The sequence below is a fragment of the Solea solea genome, chromosome 13 (genome assembly GCF_958295425.1).
Source record: "Solea solea chromosome 13, fSolSol10.1, whole genome shotgun sequence".
Lineage (NCBI taxonomy): Eukaryota > Metazoa > Chordata > Actinopteri > Pleuronectiformes > Soleidae > Solea > Solea solea.
In genome coordinates this window covers 865507-884955 of record NC_081146.1, presented here as the reverse complement: position 1 = coordinate 884955, position 19449 = coordinate 865507, and the positions used below count along the sequence as shown (strand labels likewise).

General features: G+C 42.6%; 1 protein-coding gene across 3 annotated transcripts; it reads right to left on the bottom strand.

Annotated features, from left to right (window-relative positions):
* Positions 1–844: 844 nt before the first annotated feature.
* On the bottom strand, positions 845–14686 carry ndufaf6 (NADH:ubiquinone oxidoreductase complex assembly factor 6). Of its 3 annotated transcripts, none has more exons than XM_058647279.1 (9): positions 14447–14686; positions 10863–10962; positions 9762–9884; positions 9355–9411; positions 6548–6650; positions 1763–1896; positions 1418–1519; positions 1256–1312; positions 845–1153 (listed from the first exon to the last, which is right to left on the bottom strand). In XM_058647279.1, exons 1-9 carry the CDS (start codon positions 14623–14625, stop codon positions 1025–1027), a joined length of 984 nt encoding a protein of 327 aa, XP_058503262.1. In that variant the 5' UTR covers positions 14626–14686; the 3' UTR covers positions 845–1024. The 3 variants fall into 3 exon arrangements, with proteins under 3 accessions (XP_058503262.1, XP_058503263.1, XP_058503264.1); XM_058647280.1 differs by having other exon boundaries at positions 10859–10962; positions 14447–14587; XM_058647281.1 differs by lacking the exons at positions 10863–10962; positions 14447–14686 and adding an exon at positions 10803–10824.
* Positions 14687–19449: the final 4763 nt, after the last annotated feature.

Genomic DNA, 19449 nt, shown 5'->3' with positions numbered 1-19449 from the left:
AACATTAGGATTTGTAAATAAAATAAATCATTATTTGTACATTGAGACGAGCGTGCGCGCAGGCGTCCGCTGTGTTCGCACGGGGCACGGCACAAATGACCCCTCGCTGTTTGATTTCCACAAACACTACACAGTGTGTGTCTGTACACTCATTAACAGTCACGCGTGGTCTTCATGTCACGTATTTGAGGCGTAGTTCACCCGTCGCACCCGTCACGCAGGCGTATGTGCAGCGTCTGCGTGACGTTTTTACTATAGTGTGCTGGCATTAAATGCCCCTGATAGTGCGGTGTGTGTGTGTGTGTGTGTGTGTGCGTGTGTAACAAGAGTCTCATTGGTGTGTTGGAGATACTCATGTTTTTAGCAGGAGTTCTCAGAGGTAACACCTGCACCAGTGAACCTTCCACTCCCCTCTCTAGCAGTTCATGAACTGTGTCAGTGCTGTTCATTCTGGTGTAACCCACGACTGCACCACAGCGAGGCCACGCACTGACACCCCGACGCGGTCTGACGGCATGTCGGCGAGTCAGCTCCTCCAACCCGGAGACTCCAGGTGCTGCCACCGCCAAACACGCATAACTCTAAAGTCTAATCAAAGCAAAGAGTCACTGGTAACAAAGAAAACTAAACTATCAACCAAAAAACCACCAAGCAGCAAAAAACAAGAGTAGAAACAGTTTAGAAAAGTTCACTCACCCTGAGCACGCTCTCAGCCACGCCCACTCCCAACATTCACTCCTGCAGACCTGTGTTTTTGTGTCAGGTGATTGATCATCATGTCTCAGCAGAATGGCTGCATCATCTTTTTCTCCGATGACGTAACAGAACACAGGAAAAACAAAACCATGGTCTGAACCCGTTTAATTTTTCATATGAACAAACTGGAACGTGTGGGAGTCTGTGAGACACAGGCAGGGGGCGCTCACAGTACAGTTCCTGATGAAATAAATGACTTCATGTGACTTTGTCTTTTTGTCTGTGTCACAGATGAAAGATTAAGATTATCTGGAGGAGAAGCTTCTCATCAGTAGGTCGTCTTCCAGGAGCGCAGGTACAGCTGCACGGGCAGCAGAGGGTTTCTGTTCTGAAGACTGGGATGGAAAACATCGAAATCCACCCTCCGCACTCTCTGCAGGTAATCCTCCAACACCACCTGCAGCGCGCCACACCACCACAGAAGAAGAAGAAGAAGAAGAAGAAGAAGAATAAACAAAGTGGTGACGTCAGACAATTCAATGAATTTGTGACGACTCACTGTTTGAAGGAAAGCTGGAGTCGCTGCTGCTGGAACTCTGAGACTGAACGACCGAGCCTGAAACACAGAGGCAACTTTGTCACTCACTCACACACATGTTGTTGTTGTTGTTGATGTGGTTGTTGTTGTGGTTGTTGTTGTGGTTGTGGTTGTGGTACATACGTGCTGTAAATGGACGTGAGCTTGGCTGGCGATGTCATAAACAACATCCCGAACATTCTGCTCCCGGCTGCGGCGGATGAAGCTTTCCTGAGATGCTCCGTGCTGCAGGAAGACACAATCATGTAAAGAGATGGTTCATGTTTTTATTGAAGGTGTGTGGAACAGTTTGATACACAGACGTTCACGAGAAACACCATTTTATTTGAATACAATCCACATCAGTGGACGTCTATGACGAGTGTGAGACAGGCTTCTCCAACAGCTCACCTCCACCTGCAGCTCACCTGCAGCTCACCTGCAGCTCACCTGCAGCTCACCTGCAGCTCACCTGCAGCGTTCACTCACCAGTATGCAGACGTCCATGGGCAGGTAGACCTTTCGCCGGCTGCTGTGATAAGGAGTTGCTCTCAGACACGTCGCGATTCCCTGAGCTTTACCGATGTGACTCGCCGCGTGGTCGGCGTGGACATTCTTTACCCCTGCACAACACAAACACACACAAACATTAACACAAACAAACACACACACACAATCAAACAAACACAAACACAAACACACACACAAACAAACATTAACACAAACAGAGTTCAGGTTGTGTCACGTAGTGACACACGAGCACACATTGTGAAAACACAGCTGCCAGCAAATAAAAGCTGAGATTTAGCCGCTGACTGAAAGAATAAAGCCGGCAGATGTGGGTCAGATGTCTTCAGAACACATTCAAGTCTTTATCTCACTGTTTGTAAAGCACTCACTCTCCCACACCATCAGTGATTTTACACAGGAGCTGTTGATCTGAACTGCTGCCTCCATCACTACGTTCAAATAGGTTATTTTAGTGAATTTGGCTTTTAAAATATGTCATTTCCACTCTTCAGCAGTGGCAGCTGGTGACGTTTTATTTTGAAGTCAGTTTTTCAGATGGACTGTGGTAACATAGTCCAGTGGTGATATGCAGTTACCGCATATGACCACTAAAACACACCAAAGCACCATTCTCATGCCTGATACCGTCATTTTAAAAGATTCACTTAAATGAAACTAAAAAGTTTTTGTCTGTATTTTCAGGCATTTGAATTTTGCCTTCTCTATCACTCCTCTGTTAGCATAGCATTTTCCATATGTATCCTTGTCTGTTTGTGTTTATTATTATTATTATTATTATTATTATTATTATTATTCAGAGAAATGTCCAAGCCTGGATTCAGCCTGTCTGAATCCAGGCTTGTTCAGTGTCCAGTGTTTCAGAAAGCAGGTTCAACAAACTCTGAGTTAACTTAACTCCAAGTTGACCAACTCTGAGTTTTGGGTTTCAGAACAGCTGATCAGCTCTGAGTTAAGTGTGTGTGTGTGTGTTGGGAATGAAAAAAGCCATCATCAATGGAGCTCTGATACTACGATTCACCATGGCAACGGGTAAACAAAGAGCACAGCCTCCATTTGAATCCAGTTGAGCAGAAATATGAACACATGACCATGAGTGCAGTCCTACCATATGATCCATTTGATTTGATATTTATTCAGCTGTAACCTGACGACACACAAACTGAAGATGAGAATATGGATCAAACTGTGAAAACATAGTTTACTTCTGGACCATCATTCTAAAAGTGTCCATGTTCAAAGCCACTCACTTTTTTCACTCTATTTTACATGAAAACATTTTTCTCAACACTATTTCATGACTATATTTCCACGTGTAAATATAAACGCAGTCACTGAAATGCTGTCAAACATTAAGATTTCGTCAAAAAGTCACTTCTAAACGACAGTGAAGTTAAAGTGTTTCCAGCTGCATCAGAAATATTCACTGATCTATGACAGGAACATTTCACAGCCTGTCTGCAGTGATGATGAGCCTACAGTAACACACAGTCACAGTGTTGGTGTCAGGGGGGTCTCAGGCCCCTGAATGAGACATGAGCTCCCCTGGAAACATGATTTGTGAGAAATATTGGTTTTTGATTGATTTGATTCAGATGTGATGTGTGTGTGTGTGTGTGTGTGTGTGTGTGGGGGGGGGAGGTTGGATAAGTGCTGACTTAAGACAAGTAGACGTACAGACTTGTCATAATGGATGTGTTGAGTTGAGTATGTACAGTGGGTACTTTAAGTATTCAGACCCCTTTAAATGTTTCACTCTTTGTTTTATTGCAGCCATTTGCTAAAATCAAAAAGTTCATTTTATTTCTCATTAATGTACACTCAGCAGCCCATCGTGACAGAAAAAAAACTGAAATATCACATGGTCATAAGTATTCAGAGCCTTTGCTCAGTATTGAGTAGAAGCTCCTTTTGAGCTAGTACTGCCATGAGTCTTCTTGGGAATGAAGCAACAAGTGTTTCACACCTGGATTTGGGGATCCTCTGCCATTCTTCCTTGCAGATCCTCTCCAGTTCTGTCAGGTTGGATGGTGAACGTTGGTGGACAGACATTTTCAGGTCTCTCCAGAGATGCTCAGTTGGGTTTAGGTCAGGGCTCTGGCTGGGCCAGTCAAGAATGGTCACAGAGTTGTTCCGAAGCCACTCCTTCGTTATTTTAGCTGTGTGCTGAGGGTCATTGTCTTGTTGGAAGGTGAACCTTCAGCTCAGTCTGAGGTCCTGAGCACTCTGGAAGAGGTTTTCTTCCAGGATATCTCTGTACTTGTCCACATTCATCTTTCCTTCAATTGTAACCAGTCGTCCTGTCCCTGCAGCTGAAGAACACCCCCATAGCATGATGATGTTGCCACCACCATGCTTCACTGTTGGGATTGTGTTGGGCAGGTGATGAGCAGTGCCTGGTTTTCTCCACACATACCGCTGAGAATTAACGCCAAAAAGTTCAATCCTGGTCTCATCAGACCAGAGAATCTTATTTCTCATAGTCTGGGAGTCCTTCACGTGTTTTTTGGCAAACTCTATGCAGGCTTTCAAATGTCTTGCACTGAGGAGAGGCTTCTGTCGGGCCACTCTGCCATAAAGCCCCGACTGGTGGAGGGCTGCAGTGATAGTTGACTTTGTGGAACTTTCTCTCATCTCCCTACTGCATCTCTGGAGCTCAGCCACAGTGATCTTTGGGTTCTTCTTTACCTCTCTCACCAAGGCTCTTCTCCCTCATTTGCTCAGTTTGGCTGGACGGCCAGGTCTAGGAAGAGTTCTGGTCGTCCCAAACTTCTTCCATTTAAGGATTATGGAGGCCACTGTGCTCTTAGGAACCTCGAGTGCTCCAGAGATTCTTTTGTAACCTTGGCCTGATCTGTGCCTTGCCACAATTCTGTCTCTGAGCTCCTTGGGCAGTTCCTTCGACCTCATTATTCTTATTTGCACTGTGAGCTGTAAGGTCTTATATAGACAGGTGTGTGCCTTTCCTAATCAAGTCCAATCAGTTTAATTAAACACAGCTGGACTCCAATGAAGGAGCAGAACCATCTCAAGGAGGATCAGAAGAAATGGACAGCATGTGAGTTAAATATGAGTGTCACAGCAAAGGCTCTGAATACTTATGACCATGTGATATTTGTGTTTTTCTTTTTTAATACATTTGCAAACATATCTGTTTTTGTTCTGTCACGATGGGCTGCTGAGTTAATTAATGAGAAATAAAATGAACTGTTTTGATTTTAGCAAATGGCTGCAATGAAACAAAGAGTGAAACATTTAAAGGGGTCTGAATACTCTCCGTACCCACTGTACCTAAACCGTGTCGTGCCGTGCCGAGGCGAGTAGAGCCTGTGGAAATACACCTCAAGTCCTTGCTCTGAGGCACGCGCAAGCGTCCGTCCCACAACCTCCCCGCCATAAACGTGAGCCCCCCTGAAACCCGCGATATAGTTTGCACACTGGAAGTAACATCTGACTGGGATTTCGATGTTTTGAAAGACAGTAATTTCATTAATTTGGCAGGTGAATGCGCTCTGATACGATATCGACTGTATGAATGAGGACATGAGACAAGTGTCAGACAGATGCTTCAGACTCAGCAGGAGGAGACACAGAGAAACTCAGGGTTTGTTGAAGAAAACCTGCCAGCGAGCAGGTTAGGTTCACGGAGTATGTTGCCGGGGTAACTGACTCAGTGTTAAGCTGAACTAGCTTTGTGAAACCGAAAAACCAGAGTTTCCCTCATCTCAGGGTTAACTAACTCAGAGTTTTCACTAAACCTGCTTTCTGAAACGGGCCCCAGCATCTGAAAGAGGAGGCAGGGAAAACTAAACATGCCACTGGTCTGAGTGCAACCAGTTAGCCACTCCTTCTTCTCATACCAGCTCCTGTCTTTCGTTTGATGTTTTATGGCGACGTTCGGCTGCTCAGGTCCGAAGCTTTTCTTCTATGAAACGGCTTTTTTTTTTTTGCAGTGAGAGAAAGTTGTTTGTACTTTTTTTCCATGATGAAATCGACAATTAAGCCCTGGGAAAGTTAGCACAACTTACAGAGAAGCGAACAGAGGCATTTCCTTTCCGCCGGCATTAGGCCATGTCCGCTCGGCCGTGGGAGGTCTCAGTGATGCGTCAGTGCGTATGACGGAATCACGTTGGGGCGGGCCCTCGCGGAGGGAGGGATTAGAAAAAAGAATCTCAACATGTAAATCTATGAGAGCGTCTGGGGTCATTTTCAATCTGACTGAAATCGTCCCAAGGGGGCGCGGCTACGGGGGGGGGGGGGGGGGGGGGGGTTAGTGAAACCCAGGATGCTGAACGTCACAGCGATATTCAGGCTGCTGATTGGACTATTAAGACTTAGACCGGCAAAATAAACTGTTTTTTCTCTCTTTTTCTCATGTGGCTTAAGGAGGGCGGTGCACTGTCGCCCACTATGGGCCAGCCGCCCCTGCACTTCAGTGACACAAAGTGACCACACGAGGCAGCAGAGGACCAGCAGCTCCTGTGTCCATGTGAGCTAAAATCACTGGTTTTCTCTGTGGACTTTGGTGTGGGAGAGTGAGCGTTCTTAACTCCAGTTTTACTCAGTGGAGAGAGACAGTGGATCTCCATGTTTGTCCTGCAGAGGCCTCGTCATGCAGGGCCTGAAACAGCAGGCCGTAACAAACAACATCCACTTCAAGTTCAAATTTAAAAACTTTCAAGGATTTCAAGGACCCGTGGGAGCCCTGGAGAATAGGTGAAGCGAGCACATGTGACATGTTGGTACCTAAACACTCCAGCTGCAGGTAAAGTAAGGACGACTGTGTGTTCTCTGAGTACGTCTCCAGATCCTGAAGGTTCTTGTAGGCTCTGTCGTCCAGATCTCTCTCCTGCACAAACACACACACGACCATGAACACAACACGACATACACACACACACGACCATGAACACAACACGACATACACACACACACACACACGACCATGAACACAACACGACATACACACACACACACACACACAACCATGAACACAACACGACAAACAAACACACACACATAGAGTTGTTACAATACCAAAATGAGTAACCACGATACTATACCAGACAAAGTATCGCGGTTCCGGGTAGTATCGCGATACTGCGGCCTTTTTTGATTATTATTATTTTTATGAACTGCAGTGTAATTTGTACAAGTTATAAATACTTATTAATTACTTATAATGTTGTTTGTGCATGATAAACATATAACATATACATTTATAATATATATATATATATTATAAATGTATATTTATATATATATATAATCATTCAGTTTCCTTTGCACATTAATTTATGTTTAACTAAAATAAATAATCAACTTAGGATAACAAATCCACTGTCTTTTTAAAAAATCTATTTGACAATAATGCTTATTTTCAACATAATAAACTATAGAGAACAAAATACAATAAACAGGAACTGATTCCCTGTGAAAAAATGTTATGTGCTTTATACTTTGACATCCTTTAACTCTTCATTCCTCAGCCTGTACACGGAGCATATAACCTAATATTAGCCAATACTAACTAATAACCTCGTTTAAAGCCAAAATAGTTCCAAATGCGACTTTTGGAGTTTGTTTTTTTAGCAAAGTTAGCGGTGCCACTGACGTCGACGCCGCGGCGGCGGCAGACTCGCCGCTGGGGCCCGGTGCTTCTGCCATGGTGAGTGTGTTGTCTCGTGTTTGTGACTGGAAGACGTGCGCGTGTCTGGGCGAGACATAACTTTAGCTTGTTGTTTGTTTTGAAACGAATTTCTATCGAAGCGGAGCTGTCTTCATGGAGCTCGTTCTTGCCGGCAGAAACACACCAACAGCCAATCAGCTAACAGATGGGCGGACCCAGCCTATCATATCCCCGAACGTCACCAGTAACAAGCAAACAGTCACCAGTAATGAACACAACCATGAACACAACACGACGGTGAAAACCAGAGAAATCAGCGTGTTTTAAAGGGGACATATTATGCAAAATCAACTTTTTAACCATTTTAATACTTATATTTGGGACTCTGGGGGCCCTACCAGTCGCCAAAGTGTGGAAAAAGAATTCTCAGTCATGTTTTCGTGGTCCCCCTTAGTGTAAGTATAGGCGATAAAACACTCGATGTTGAATTCCCTGCGCTTATGACGGCAGCATGTGCATTTCACCGCGAATGTTACCGCCCACCAGTAAGTTTACCTCGAGAGCTCCACCTTAGCTCCACCTTAGCTCCACCTTAGCTCCACCTTGTCCCTGCGAGAGTGCAGGCGAGGGAGGAAGAGCGGTATTATGTCAACGCGGAGGGACAAGTGTGCTGTTGGTGGCTGCACAGTGGAGCACAGTGTTTTACACAAACTTCCAGCCTCAGAGGATTTTATATATGAAGCTAATGTTCCGGATAAAGTCAGCAAACGTGTGTTCGTGTGTTTGCACCACTTCACATCAGACTGCGGCCAGCGGTCGCCGTATTTAGTCAGCGACCGTATTTCACCGACGTACAAACACACACATTTTTAAGAAAAGGTCAAATAGAGCTCATAACTGACCATTCTGACACGTCCTAATTAAAAATATTTGTTCAGTACGTCCTCCATGACCGGAGCACAGACTCAGTCTGATACAGTCACATACAGCGGCAGTTTATGCAGCGATCAGTGGTGGCGATCAGTGGTGCTGTCCCTAAGTGTTTTTAACTGATTTACAGTTGGTCAGTGTTCGGCTCGATCCTTATGTAGAACGTCTCTTCCTGTGACGGCACTCTGGCTGTTTTCTGCGCACGCTGCCATGTTGATATTGTCAGAGAACTAGTGAAGGGAGGGGGAGACGAATAGAGCTGTAAAGCGCTGTAACGAGGACAAATCAGAAACCCCCTGGAAGAAGTGGGCGTGTGTTTGCCTGTGTCTCATTTGCATATAAAGGGACCATGCCCAAAAACGAGCATTCTGAAAGGGGCGGGTTTAGCAGGGTTATTGAACTGCTATGATGCTTCATCCTTATGGTATTTTGACCAAAGCATGTCACAGACATGTTCATTAGGACACCAGGGAACTATTTTAACTTGGGGGAAATAGGGTATAATATGTCCACTTTAAAGTGGTCGAGTGAATGTTTGGTGTGTGAGTGTCAGGAGGCTTTAAGCCACTCCCACATTTGCATCACCCTCGTCTTCATTTTTAAAAGTTTAACATCTCTGTGCTTTTTCAAGTCAACAACACACAGGGTTAGACGACAACCACAGCGACGTGTTTGTGTAGAAACTGTCTGAGAAGAGTTTAGTCATTATTCTCATAACAGCGCAACACACACTCATTACAAAATCTGAACATGTGCAAAACTTAAACTGTGATTGTTTAAAAACCGTAATATTTATCACAACTTTGATTTAGGTGAAAGAAGTGGTTTAAAGTGTGTGACCACACTGTGACGCTCCACAGTGGACGGGGTTCTGATCGTTTCTCCATTCGTGTGTATGTGGAAATGATTTGTGCAGGTTTTCAAAAGCGCAGGAGTTTTGCAGCAACGTTTCGGTGGAAGAGGAAAAATTGCAGCAGGCACTGTAATGACTTACTCTCTCTGTGATGATCCTCAGCAGCCACTGCTTCGTCAGGTCGTGCTTCCTCACTGCCTGCAACAGAAAAGCTTTTTAACTGATCGTGTTTGAATGTATATTTAGTGAGGAGTGACTACTAGTCAAAACATGTTCTATTAAATATGCTTTATAAAATAAAACTATACTATATACTATAAGTCACTGCCAGATACTTAAAGATATTCTGGAAAAATGGGCAAAATCACTGAGTCACAGTGGGCTGAGGTGTTCAAGGGTTAAATGAGATTTCTGGGGGTAATTGTTATGGGAAACAAACTACACTGAGAACAGATTAAACGGAACACATGTGCAAATCTACTACTGTTCTTAATAAAACAAGAGAAAATCTGGAATCAACTAAAAACCAAGTCCCCCTTGACGTTTACCCTCCACAGCTCGGTGGTGACCGGCTGCTTCGGAGGCTCGTCTCTGTAGATGTCTGCGATGGCCGTCTTCCAGAACTGCATCCTCATCAGACCAATGGTCTTCTGGGAAACCGAGTCCTTCACCTTTGTGGACAAACACACGGAGAGACAGAGAGCGTGAGTGGTTTACACAGCGTAAGGAAAGAGAAAAAGAAACAATCTGGTTCTTTATTATTGCTACCACAGCTTTCATCTCATGGAGCAGCAGCTGAGACAGCAGAGTGACGGGAGAGTGACGGCAGAGTGACAGGAGAGTGACGGGAGAGTGACGGCAGAGTGACGGCAGAGTGACGGGAGAGTGACAGCAGAGTGACAGGAGAGTGACGGCAGAGTGACGGGAGAGTGACAGGAGAGTGACGGCAGAGTGACAGGAGAGTGACGGCAGAGTGACGGGAGAGTGACGGGAGAGTGACAGCAGAGTGACAGGAGAGTGACAGGAGAGTGACGGCAGAGTGACGGGAGAGTGACGGGAGAGTGACAGCAGAGTGACAGGAGAGTGACAGGAGAGTGACAGGAGAGTGACGGCAGAGTGACGGCAGAGTGACGGGAGAGTGACAGCAGAGTGACAGGAGAGTGACAGGAGAGTGACGGCAGAGTGACAGGAGAGTGACGGCAGAGTGACAGGAGAGTGACGGCAGAGTGACGGGAGAGTGACGGCAGAGTGACAGCAGAGTGACAGGAGAGTGACGGGAGAGTGACGGGAGAGTGACGGGAGAGTGACAGGAGAGTGACGGCAGAGTGACGGCAGAGTGACGGGAGAGTGGCGAGAGAGTGACGGGAGAGTGACGGGAGAGTGACGGCAGAGTGACGGGAGAGTGACGGGAGAGTGACGGCAGAGTGACGGGAGAGTGACAGGAGAGTGACGGGAGAGTGACGGCAGAGTGACAGGAGAGTGACGGGAGAGTGACGGGAGAGTGACGGGAGAGTGACAGGAGAGTGACAGGAGAGCGACGGCAGAGTGACAGGAGAGTGACAGGAGAGTGACGGCAGAGTGTTTATCACCTGTTACACTGACATTAAACACCGTCATCTACACTGAGGAGGAGGAGGAGGGATACCTGCCTGTGCCACCTCCACATTAAAGGCTCTCAGAGCCAGCGAGGAGCGCCGCGCCTCTTCCGGCAGGAGGAGGGAGGACACAAAGCCGTCATAGTCTCTGGACCTGAGGAGGAATAACGTGATTCATGAACAACAACAAAAACACTTCTTCTAAGCCACTTTACAAAAGTCTCATAACAGCAACTTACTATCACCATTACAGGTTACTTTTTCAACACTCACTCTCCCACACCAAAGTCCAGAGAGAAAATCAGTGATTTTAACATCACACACACACACACACACACACGAGCTGTTGATCCACTGCTGCCTCCATCAATAAGTTCTAAAGTCTTATTTTGTAAAATTCGGCATTTGAAATCCTTTGTTCAGATTTAGCTCAGTGACACAAAGTGACCACACGAGGCAGCAGAGGACCAGCAGGTCCTGTGTTCCCGCAGCTAAAATACCATATTTTCTCTGTGGACTTTGGTGTGGGAAAAGAAATGCATCAAAGTCAAAGTTTGAGAACATGTTCATGTCTTCATCTCACTTAGGGCTGGGCGATATGGCCAAAAAATTAAATCCCTGATTTTTTTATACCAGATCCGATTTTCGATTTTAATTGATTTTTTTTTTTTATAACTACTAAATACAAAATAATTATTATATTTATTATTATAATTATGCAAATTAATGACATTCTTCACACACACACAAGCATAGAGCATGCATGTGTGTTCACACGAGTGCTGCTCTTTTTGTTTAATAAATGGGCCGCTCCAGTTTGACTGTAGGCGCGCTAACGGAGCTAGCACAGCTAACAATGCTAACGGAGCTAACTGGTAAATACTGCCAAACCGACGACATGATGAGCTAACGTTAGCTCCTTGTCTACAGGTGTTGGGTGATCAGTTCTTCTTCACGCCTCTAAAACAGCACAACTCTTTCAAGAGCGGCGAAGAAGAACCGTGTCAGAGCTAACGGAGCTCTACTAAATTACGTGGTATCGGATCGGTGCATGGACTACAGTACTCGCCGATACCGATGCCCACATTTTCTGCAGTATCGGAGGCATTTCCGATACTGGTATCGGAATCGGAACAACTCTATAAGAAATACAGCTACAGCCGGTGCCTGTCTGATAATAATATGAATACATTCAAAGAGACAGTGCGACCTTTATTTAACTCGGTGCCATATGTCAGTACATCTGAAGGTACCTTTTGTGATTTTACTCCCGCCCTCATAGATAACCTTGTTGATAGTACAGCAGCCTCACTGCGTACTACATTAGATTGTGTTGCCCCTCTGAAAAAGAAGGTGGTGAATCAGATGAGACGAGCACCATGGTTTAACTCCAATACTCGTGCTCTTAAACAGACGTTACGTAGATTAGAAAGAAAATGACGTTCCAATAACCTAGAGGAATTTTATATAGCCTGGAAAGATGGTTTTGTAGCTTACAAAAAAGCCCTACACAAAGCTAGAGCTGCCTATTATTCTTCTCTAATTGAAGAAAATAAGAATAATCATAGGTTTGTTTTCAGCACTGTAGCCAGGCTGACACAGAGCCACAGCTCCACTGAACCATCTATTCCTTTAACACTGAGCAGTGATGACTTTATCAACTTTGTTGTGAATAAAATAACATCAATTAGAGAAAAAATGGATCATCTCCTCCCTCATATTGGGACTGACTCATCTTCTAGCACAAGAGCTTTAGAAGCACCAGGTGCACAGTTAGACAGTTTCTCCCCTATAGATCTCCCTGAGTTAACATCATTAGTTTCATCATCTAAGCCATCAACCTGTCAGTTAGATCCTATCCCCACCAAACTGTTTAAAGATGTGTTTCCTTTAATTAACAGCTCTATATTGACTCCAATTAATCTATCCTTATTAACTGGATATGTGCCCCAAACGTTTAAAATAGCAGTTATTAAACCCCTTCTCAAAAAAGCGACCCTTGACCCAGATATTTTAGCTAATTACCGACCTATATCTAATCTTCCCTTTGTTTCTAAAATCTTAGAAAAGGCAGTTGCTAATCAATGATGTGAATATTTGCGCATTAATGGCCTGTTTGAAGATTTTCAGTCAGGTTTTAGATTAAACCATAGCACAGAAACAGCACTAGTTAAAGTTAGTAATGATCTTCTCTTGGATTCAGATAATGGTCTAGTTTCTTTACTTGTCCTGTTAGATCTTAGTGCTGCATTTGACACCATTGATCATAATATTCTACTGCAGAGATTGGAGCAGACTCTTGGTATCACAGGTGCTGCCCTCTGCTGGTTTAAATCATATTTATCTGATAGATTCCAGTTTGTTCATGTTAATGATAAAGCCTCACTACAAACAAAGGTTAATTGTGGAGTTCCACAAGGCTCAGTGCTTGGGCCTATACTTTTTACCTTATATATGCTTCCTCTAGGGAACATTATTAGGAAGCACAACATACACTTTCATTGTTATGCAGATGACACACAGCTATATTTATCAATGAGGCCGGATGAAATAAATCAGGTTGTTCAACTCCAGGAATGTCTCAGAGACATTAAGTCCTGGATGACCTGTAACTTTCTACTTTTAAACTTTTATACTCAGCCCTAAACACCTCAGAGAAAAACTTTCTGATCACATTGTCACTTTAGATGACATCACCATGGCTTCCAGTTCCACTGTGAGGAACCTTGGAGTTACTTTTGACCAGGAAATGTCATTTGATTCACACATAAAACTCATTTCCAGAACAGCCTTCTTCCACCTGCGGAACATTATGAAAATTAGAAACATTCTGTCTTTACAGGATGCTGAAAAACTAGTTCATGCTTTTGTTACATCTAGATTAGATTACTGTAACTCCTTATTATCAGGATGTTCCAACAAGTCTGTTAGAACCCTTCAGTTCATTCAAAATGCTGCAGCACGAGTTCTGACAGGAACTAGAAAGAGAGACCATATAACTCCAGTGTTAGCTTCTCTACACTGGCTCCACCCACAGTTTAGAACTCAATTTAAAATCCTCCTCCTCACGTACAAAGCACTTAATGGTCAGGCCCCTTCATACCTGAAAGACCTAGTCTTACCTTATCACCCTAACAGACCACTTAGGTCACAAAATGCTGGGGGATTTTCCTGTGGTGCACGCACATTCACTCTCTCACACTCAGGGTATGAATATGACTTTTTATATGTCATTAACCTTGTCTCTTTCTCTCCCTAGATTGTGTCCTTGTGTCCTTCCTTCCTTCCCTCTCTCTCTCTCTCTCTCTGTATTCTCATCTTGCAGGTTGCAGGATCCAGATCCAGTGTTTGAGTCTATCCATATCATACATATCATCACCATTATTATTGTGCTATAATTAAAAGTCGATATCATTGACTGTATAAACGTGTAACTTGATACAGTGGTTGTGTTTCTCTGCTCTCCTTGATGTTGTCCATGTACAGACCTGAGATCATGTATGTTACAAATAACATTGAATTGAATTGAATGACGGTTCGTGAGAAAAGAAGAACCTCTATTTTGTGGTTCCAGATGAGAACCAACGTTTCACCGGAACCAGCACAGAGAGGTCCCGGTGTGGTCGGTCCAGTCTCACCTGACCAGCTCCAGACAGAAGTTCTCGTTGTGCAGCGGGTCCTGGCTCCTCGCGCTGCTGCTCGCCGTCCTCGCGCTGCTCTGTTGACCCGCCGCTTGTGACGTGTTCGTGAAAATGTCCCGGTACACGGAGCTTCTCCTGCTAACTAACCCGTGTTTAACGCCGACACTGGCTGCCATGGTCCCGTTCCGTCCTGTGACGTCACGTCCGCTGTGCTTCCCCTCTCTCGTATTGGCTGGAGGAGGGAGCTCCTTCCTGCTCTTGATGACATTCAAGTGTTATTACAAGCATGGATGTATTATAAGAACTGGATTGTAGCTCCGCCCCCTCTGCCTTCAACACAATGTTGTCATGGTGGCCACTTCCGTGTACTGCAACAACAAATACTCACGGGCCCAGAAAGCAATTTTGTAAAAGAGACGCCTGTAAAAGTGTCCCCAGGACACCTGGAGACATGGACACAGGCATGTTTAGATCTTTATATTCTATAGTTTTAATTCATGGAGTTTCATATTCGAAAAACCTTCCTAAAGGCCATAACAAGCCCAGAAACATCGTATTTCTCAGAGTGACGTCACAGCTGTGTACGAGCACAGCAAAGCGCGGTCATGTGACGTCTCTGGAACGCCTTTTTTTAACAACTTTATCTAAATACGGTTACATTACAAAAGTGAAGAAAGAAACATATTACATTAGTGAACAAACAGAGCAAAAACAGGAGAAATAAAACTTAGCTGATGAGTTATTAAAAAGAGAAAGAAAAGGAGGACCAAACATTGACAGTCTTAATTGCTTTTTTGTTGTTAGAGCCAGAAATCAAAGAAATATAATGTACAAGTAAAAGGGACAAAATTTGTTTTTTTTACCACTGAATTTACATTTATGGATATGGAATTTTGCCAACAGAATCAGTAAGTTTATAACAAAGTACACATTCTCTCTATTTTGAGTTCTATAAAAGCAAAATAACACATTCTCCCATAATAAAATGAAGTCTTTATAAATATTGTCAATGATGAATCTGCTGAAGTTTTGCCAAAATGATCTGGTGTGTGAACAAAACCAAAAGAGGTGTAAAACAGTTTCTGGGTGACTTTCACAAAAGGAACAGTTTGTATTTATGTCTCTTTTAGATTTTGTCATATAATGATTAGCAGGGTAATATCCGTGAATTATTTTGAATGACACTTCTCTCACCTTGTTTACTATCAAGTATTTGTTAGGAATCAACCAAACTTTTATTCCAATCAATGTTGTTCACAAATCTGTTCCAGTAAAAAACAACGTTTGGAATAGAAACAATTTCTTTTTGAATGTTTTTATTATTTCGGGGAAGTCTAGAAAAACAGATCTTTCCAACAGGTGATTCAGCCACAGCAGGGAGGGAGACAGTAGTAGGAGGAGTTCTGCCAGTATCTCTGAAAAGCATTAAAGTGCCTGATGGAATGGCATCAAATATGATTGCAAATTCTCGAGGCGTAACTGGAATATTGTATGTTAAAAGAAACTCTCTATAAGACAAAAGCCGCCCCTCTCCATTCAATAGCTGGCACACCAGCAGAATTTGATTCTGTACCCAGTTCTCAAAGAAAAGTGACTTGTTTTTATATAAAATATCTCTGTTATTCCAAATCAGATACCTGTGAGGTGAGAAATTGTGTTTATAAATGAGAGACCATGCTAAGATGAAAATTGCACAGTTTAACAGGGAGTTTGTCCACATTGTAATTGCAGTTCAAAATAAAGCTCAGACCACCAAAGCGAGAGAATATATAGTGGGGAATAAAGTTCCAAATGGAGACAGGGTTTTTAAGGAAATGCTTGGCCCAATTTATTTTAAAAGTATTGTTTAGTGTATTAAAGTCCAAAAAGTTAAGCCCACCAGATTCATAATTATTCATAATAACACTTTTTCTGATATAATGTGTACGTTTCTTCCAGATGAAGTCAAAAAGCATCCTATCAATATCTCTACAAATCAAAACATCCAGGTGTAGAGAGAGAGCTGCGATATCCTTCAGCCTTGGTAAGTAACACTCAAATCCCTTTGCAGCCACTGATTCAATTTGTTTTGAGTTTTTTTAATGATTGGAGAAAAATTTGAGGGACATCTCATTTTCTGATCTTTGGAGATAAGAATACCCAGGTATGTAACTTCTTCCCTGATCGGAATGTTGCAAATAGTTTGTATATTACAATCTTTTAAAGGTAACAATTCACATTTATTTATATTTAGATATAGACCAGATGCCTTTGAAAAGTGGTTAATTATATGAATGGCGACAGGTATCTGGCTAGCATTTTTTAAAAAGATTGTGGTGTCATCAGCAAGCTGACTGATGATGACATCCCTACCCGCAATGGAAATTCTTTGTATAGCACTGTTAATAACATGAGTTGTGAGAATTTGTGTACAAAGTAAAAACAGATAAGGTGAAATTGGGCATCCCTGGCGAATACCGCGTTTCAAGTTAAATCTAGGGGAAGTTCCATTTTTCAGCTTAATAGAACTATTTCCATTAACATATAAGGTTTTAATCGCTTTGCAGAAAAAACCTCCAAATCCAAATTTTTTAAAGAGAGAAAAATAAATTGGTGTTCTATAGTATCAAAGGCCTTATAGAAATCTAAGAAAAGGATGAAGCCATCTTCAGATATCAGGTCAGAGTAGTCAAGAATATCCAATACTAACCTAATATTATCAGATATGTGTCTATTGCTCATAAAGCCTGACTGTGTCTCATCTATAATTGTGTCTATAAGAGTTTCTTTAATTCTCCTGGCAAAAGTCAACGCCATCATTTTAGAATCATTATTTAGCAGACAGATAGGTCTCCAGGTATCAATAAAAAGCACGTCTTTTCTAGCTTTGGGAATCAATGTGACCAGACCTTGAGTGAGGCTAGGAGGAAGGGCATTGTTCTCTATACTCTCCATAAAAACCTGTAGTAAAAACGGGGATAATTGATCCGAGAATGTTTTATAAAATTCAGCAGTTAAGCCGTCGGTGCCGGGAGATTTGTTGTTTTTAAGTTGGGCAATCGAATCAGTAACCTCTGCTATTGTAAGAGGGGTGTCACAATAATCTTTATCTGCCATATCAATCTTTCTCACGTTATTTATAGAGTCTAAAAATTGAGTAGTGACTTCATCATTACATTTAGAGCTGTATAAAGTGCTATAAAATTTCGAACAGAAATCTGAAATTAATTTATCGTCATCAGTAATGACCCCCATTAACATTTAAGCTATGGATGGAATTGATTTTGGACCCGTATTTTTCAAGACGGAAAAAATAGGCAGAATTTTGCTCCCCCTCCTCCAGCCATCTCTTCCGAGACCTTATAAAGGCTCCTTCTGCTTTTTGTCGATATAACTCGTCTAATTTGCGTTGGAGTTCTAATAGAAGTAGCTTATCTTCCTCTGAACCTTCATCAGGAGGTCTCTGATAAAACAAAGAGATGTTACTTATGACTTTTTCTTCTTTTAGCTTTGGCAATATGTGTTCCATATTTTCTTAAAAATGTTCCTGACTCAAATTTAAATAACTCCCAATTAGTGTTGTAGGATCTTTCTTTTTTAGCCTTGTTGTAGAAAAGAGTAATTAAATTGATAATCTCAGTCTTAACAACTTCATATTTTAACAGAGAGTTGTTTAATTTCCAGTAACAGGATCTATGGATTGAGTTAGATGCATTAAATTGGATGCTTATATGGATCGCTCTATGGTCAGTGAGGGGCGTGGCAAGGATATTTACTGCAATTCTCTCTTTATCAATGTTATTGGATAGCAGCCAAAAATCAATACGAGACTGACAGGATCCTGATCTATTGCTCCAAGTGAAGGATCTTTCATCAGGGAATTTTTCTCTCCATACATCTACCAAGTTAAATTTTCCAATAAGTGTTTTAAGGTTTGTGCTGAGGGAGGAGGGCCCGCCCAGGGGGCATCTGTCAATGGCATTATCTAGAGCAATATTAAAGTCTCCACCAATTAAAAGAAGAGAGTTTGGGTATTTGGTGAGCCAAAATATAATCCTTTCCTCCAATGCATCAAGTAGCTTATCATTGTCAAGTTTATTATTATAACCGTAAAGATTAATCATTATGATATAAGTATTATTGAATCTAATAACAAGACATATGTAGTGTCCTAAGGAGTCGCAGTCTGAATGCAGGACATCACCAGTATAAGTATTTTTAAGCGTGGTTACTCCAGCAGATCTCTCTGAGCCATGAGAAAACCAGATATCATTACCTCATTGTGATTTCCAAAAGTTAACATCAGCAGATATGGAATGACTTTCTTGAAAAAAACAAAAATCCGTATGAAGTTGTTTGGCAAATAAAAATAAGGCTTTCCTTTTACAATTCTGTCTTAGGCCCCTGGCATTCAAAGAAACAATAGACAACGACAGAGTTATTAGAGAACACGAACAAGAAATAGACTAGAAAGTAATCAACAACCAGTAAGGTAAGGGTGTATTACTGGATAAGGGGACCGAGTGCTGCATTATATACTTAAAAAAAACGGTAAAAGGAAAAGAAAATATTATCGGCCAGCTAGAAAATACAGCGCTCTTAATCAGCTGCCTCGATCTCGATCAAAACATATAAAACAAAAGGCAGCGATTTTGCAAACTAAAGTGGCTTTGCAAAGTCTCAGTTATAATACAATAGGAGCTAAAACATTAAAACATCAACTCTGAAAGTAGTGCAAGTTAAACCAATAGTTGACCTTCTGAAACAGTAGTTGAGTTCTTAGGTGGGGAGGTGGGGGAGGTGGACTTCTGACCCACTGATAAAACCACGACCTCCTATGAAATGGGCTGGTTTGCCTTCCTCTCGAGCTTTTTTTATTACTGGCCACAGTTTGTTCCTTCGTTCTCTGTCTTCCTTAGAGAGATCCTCCGCAAATCTTAATCCGTTGGCGTTGGTTCGACATTGAACAATAGATGGTTTTAAAAGTGCTGTATTATCTAAGAAAGCAGAAGTAGGTGCTT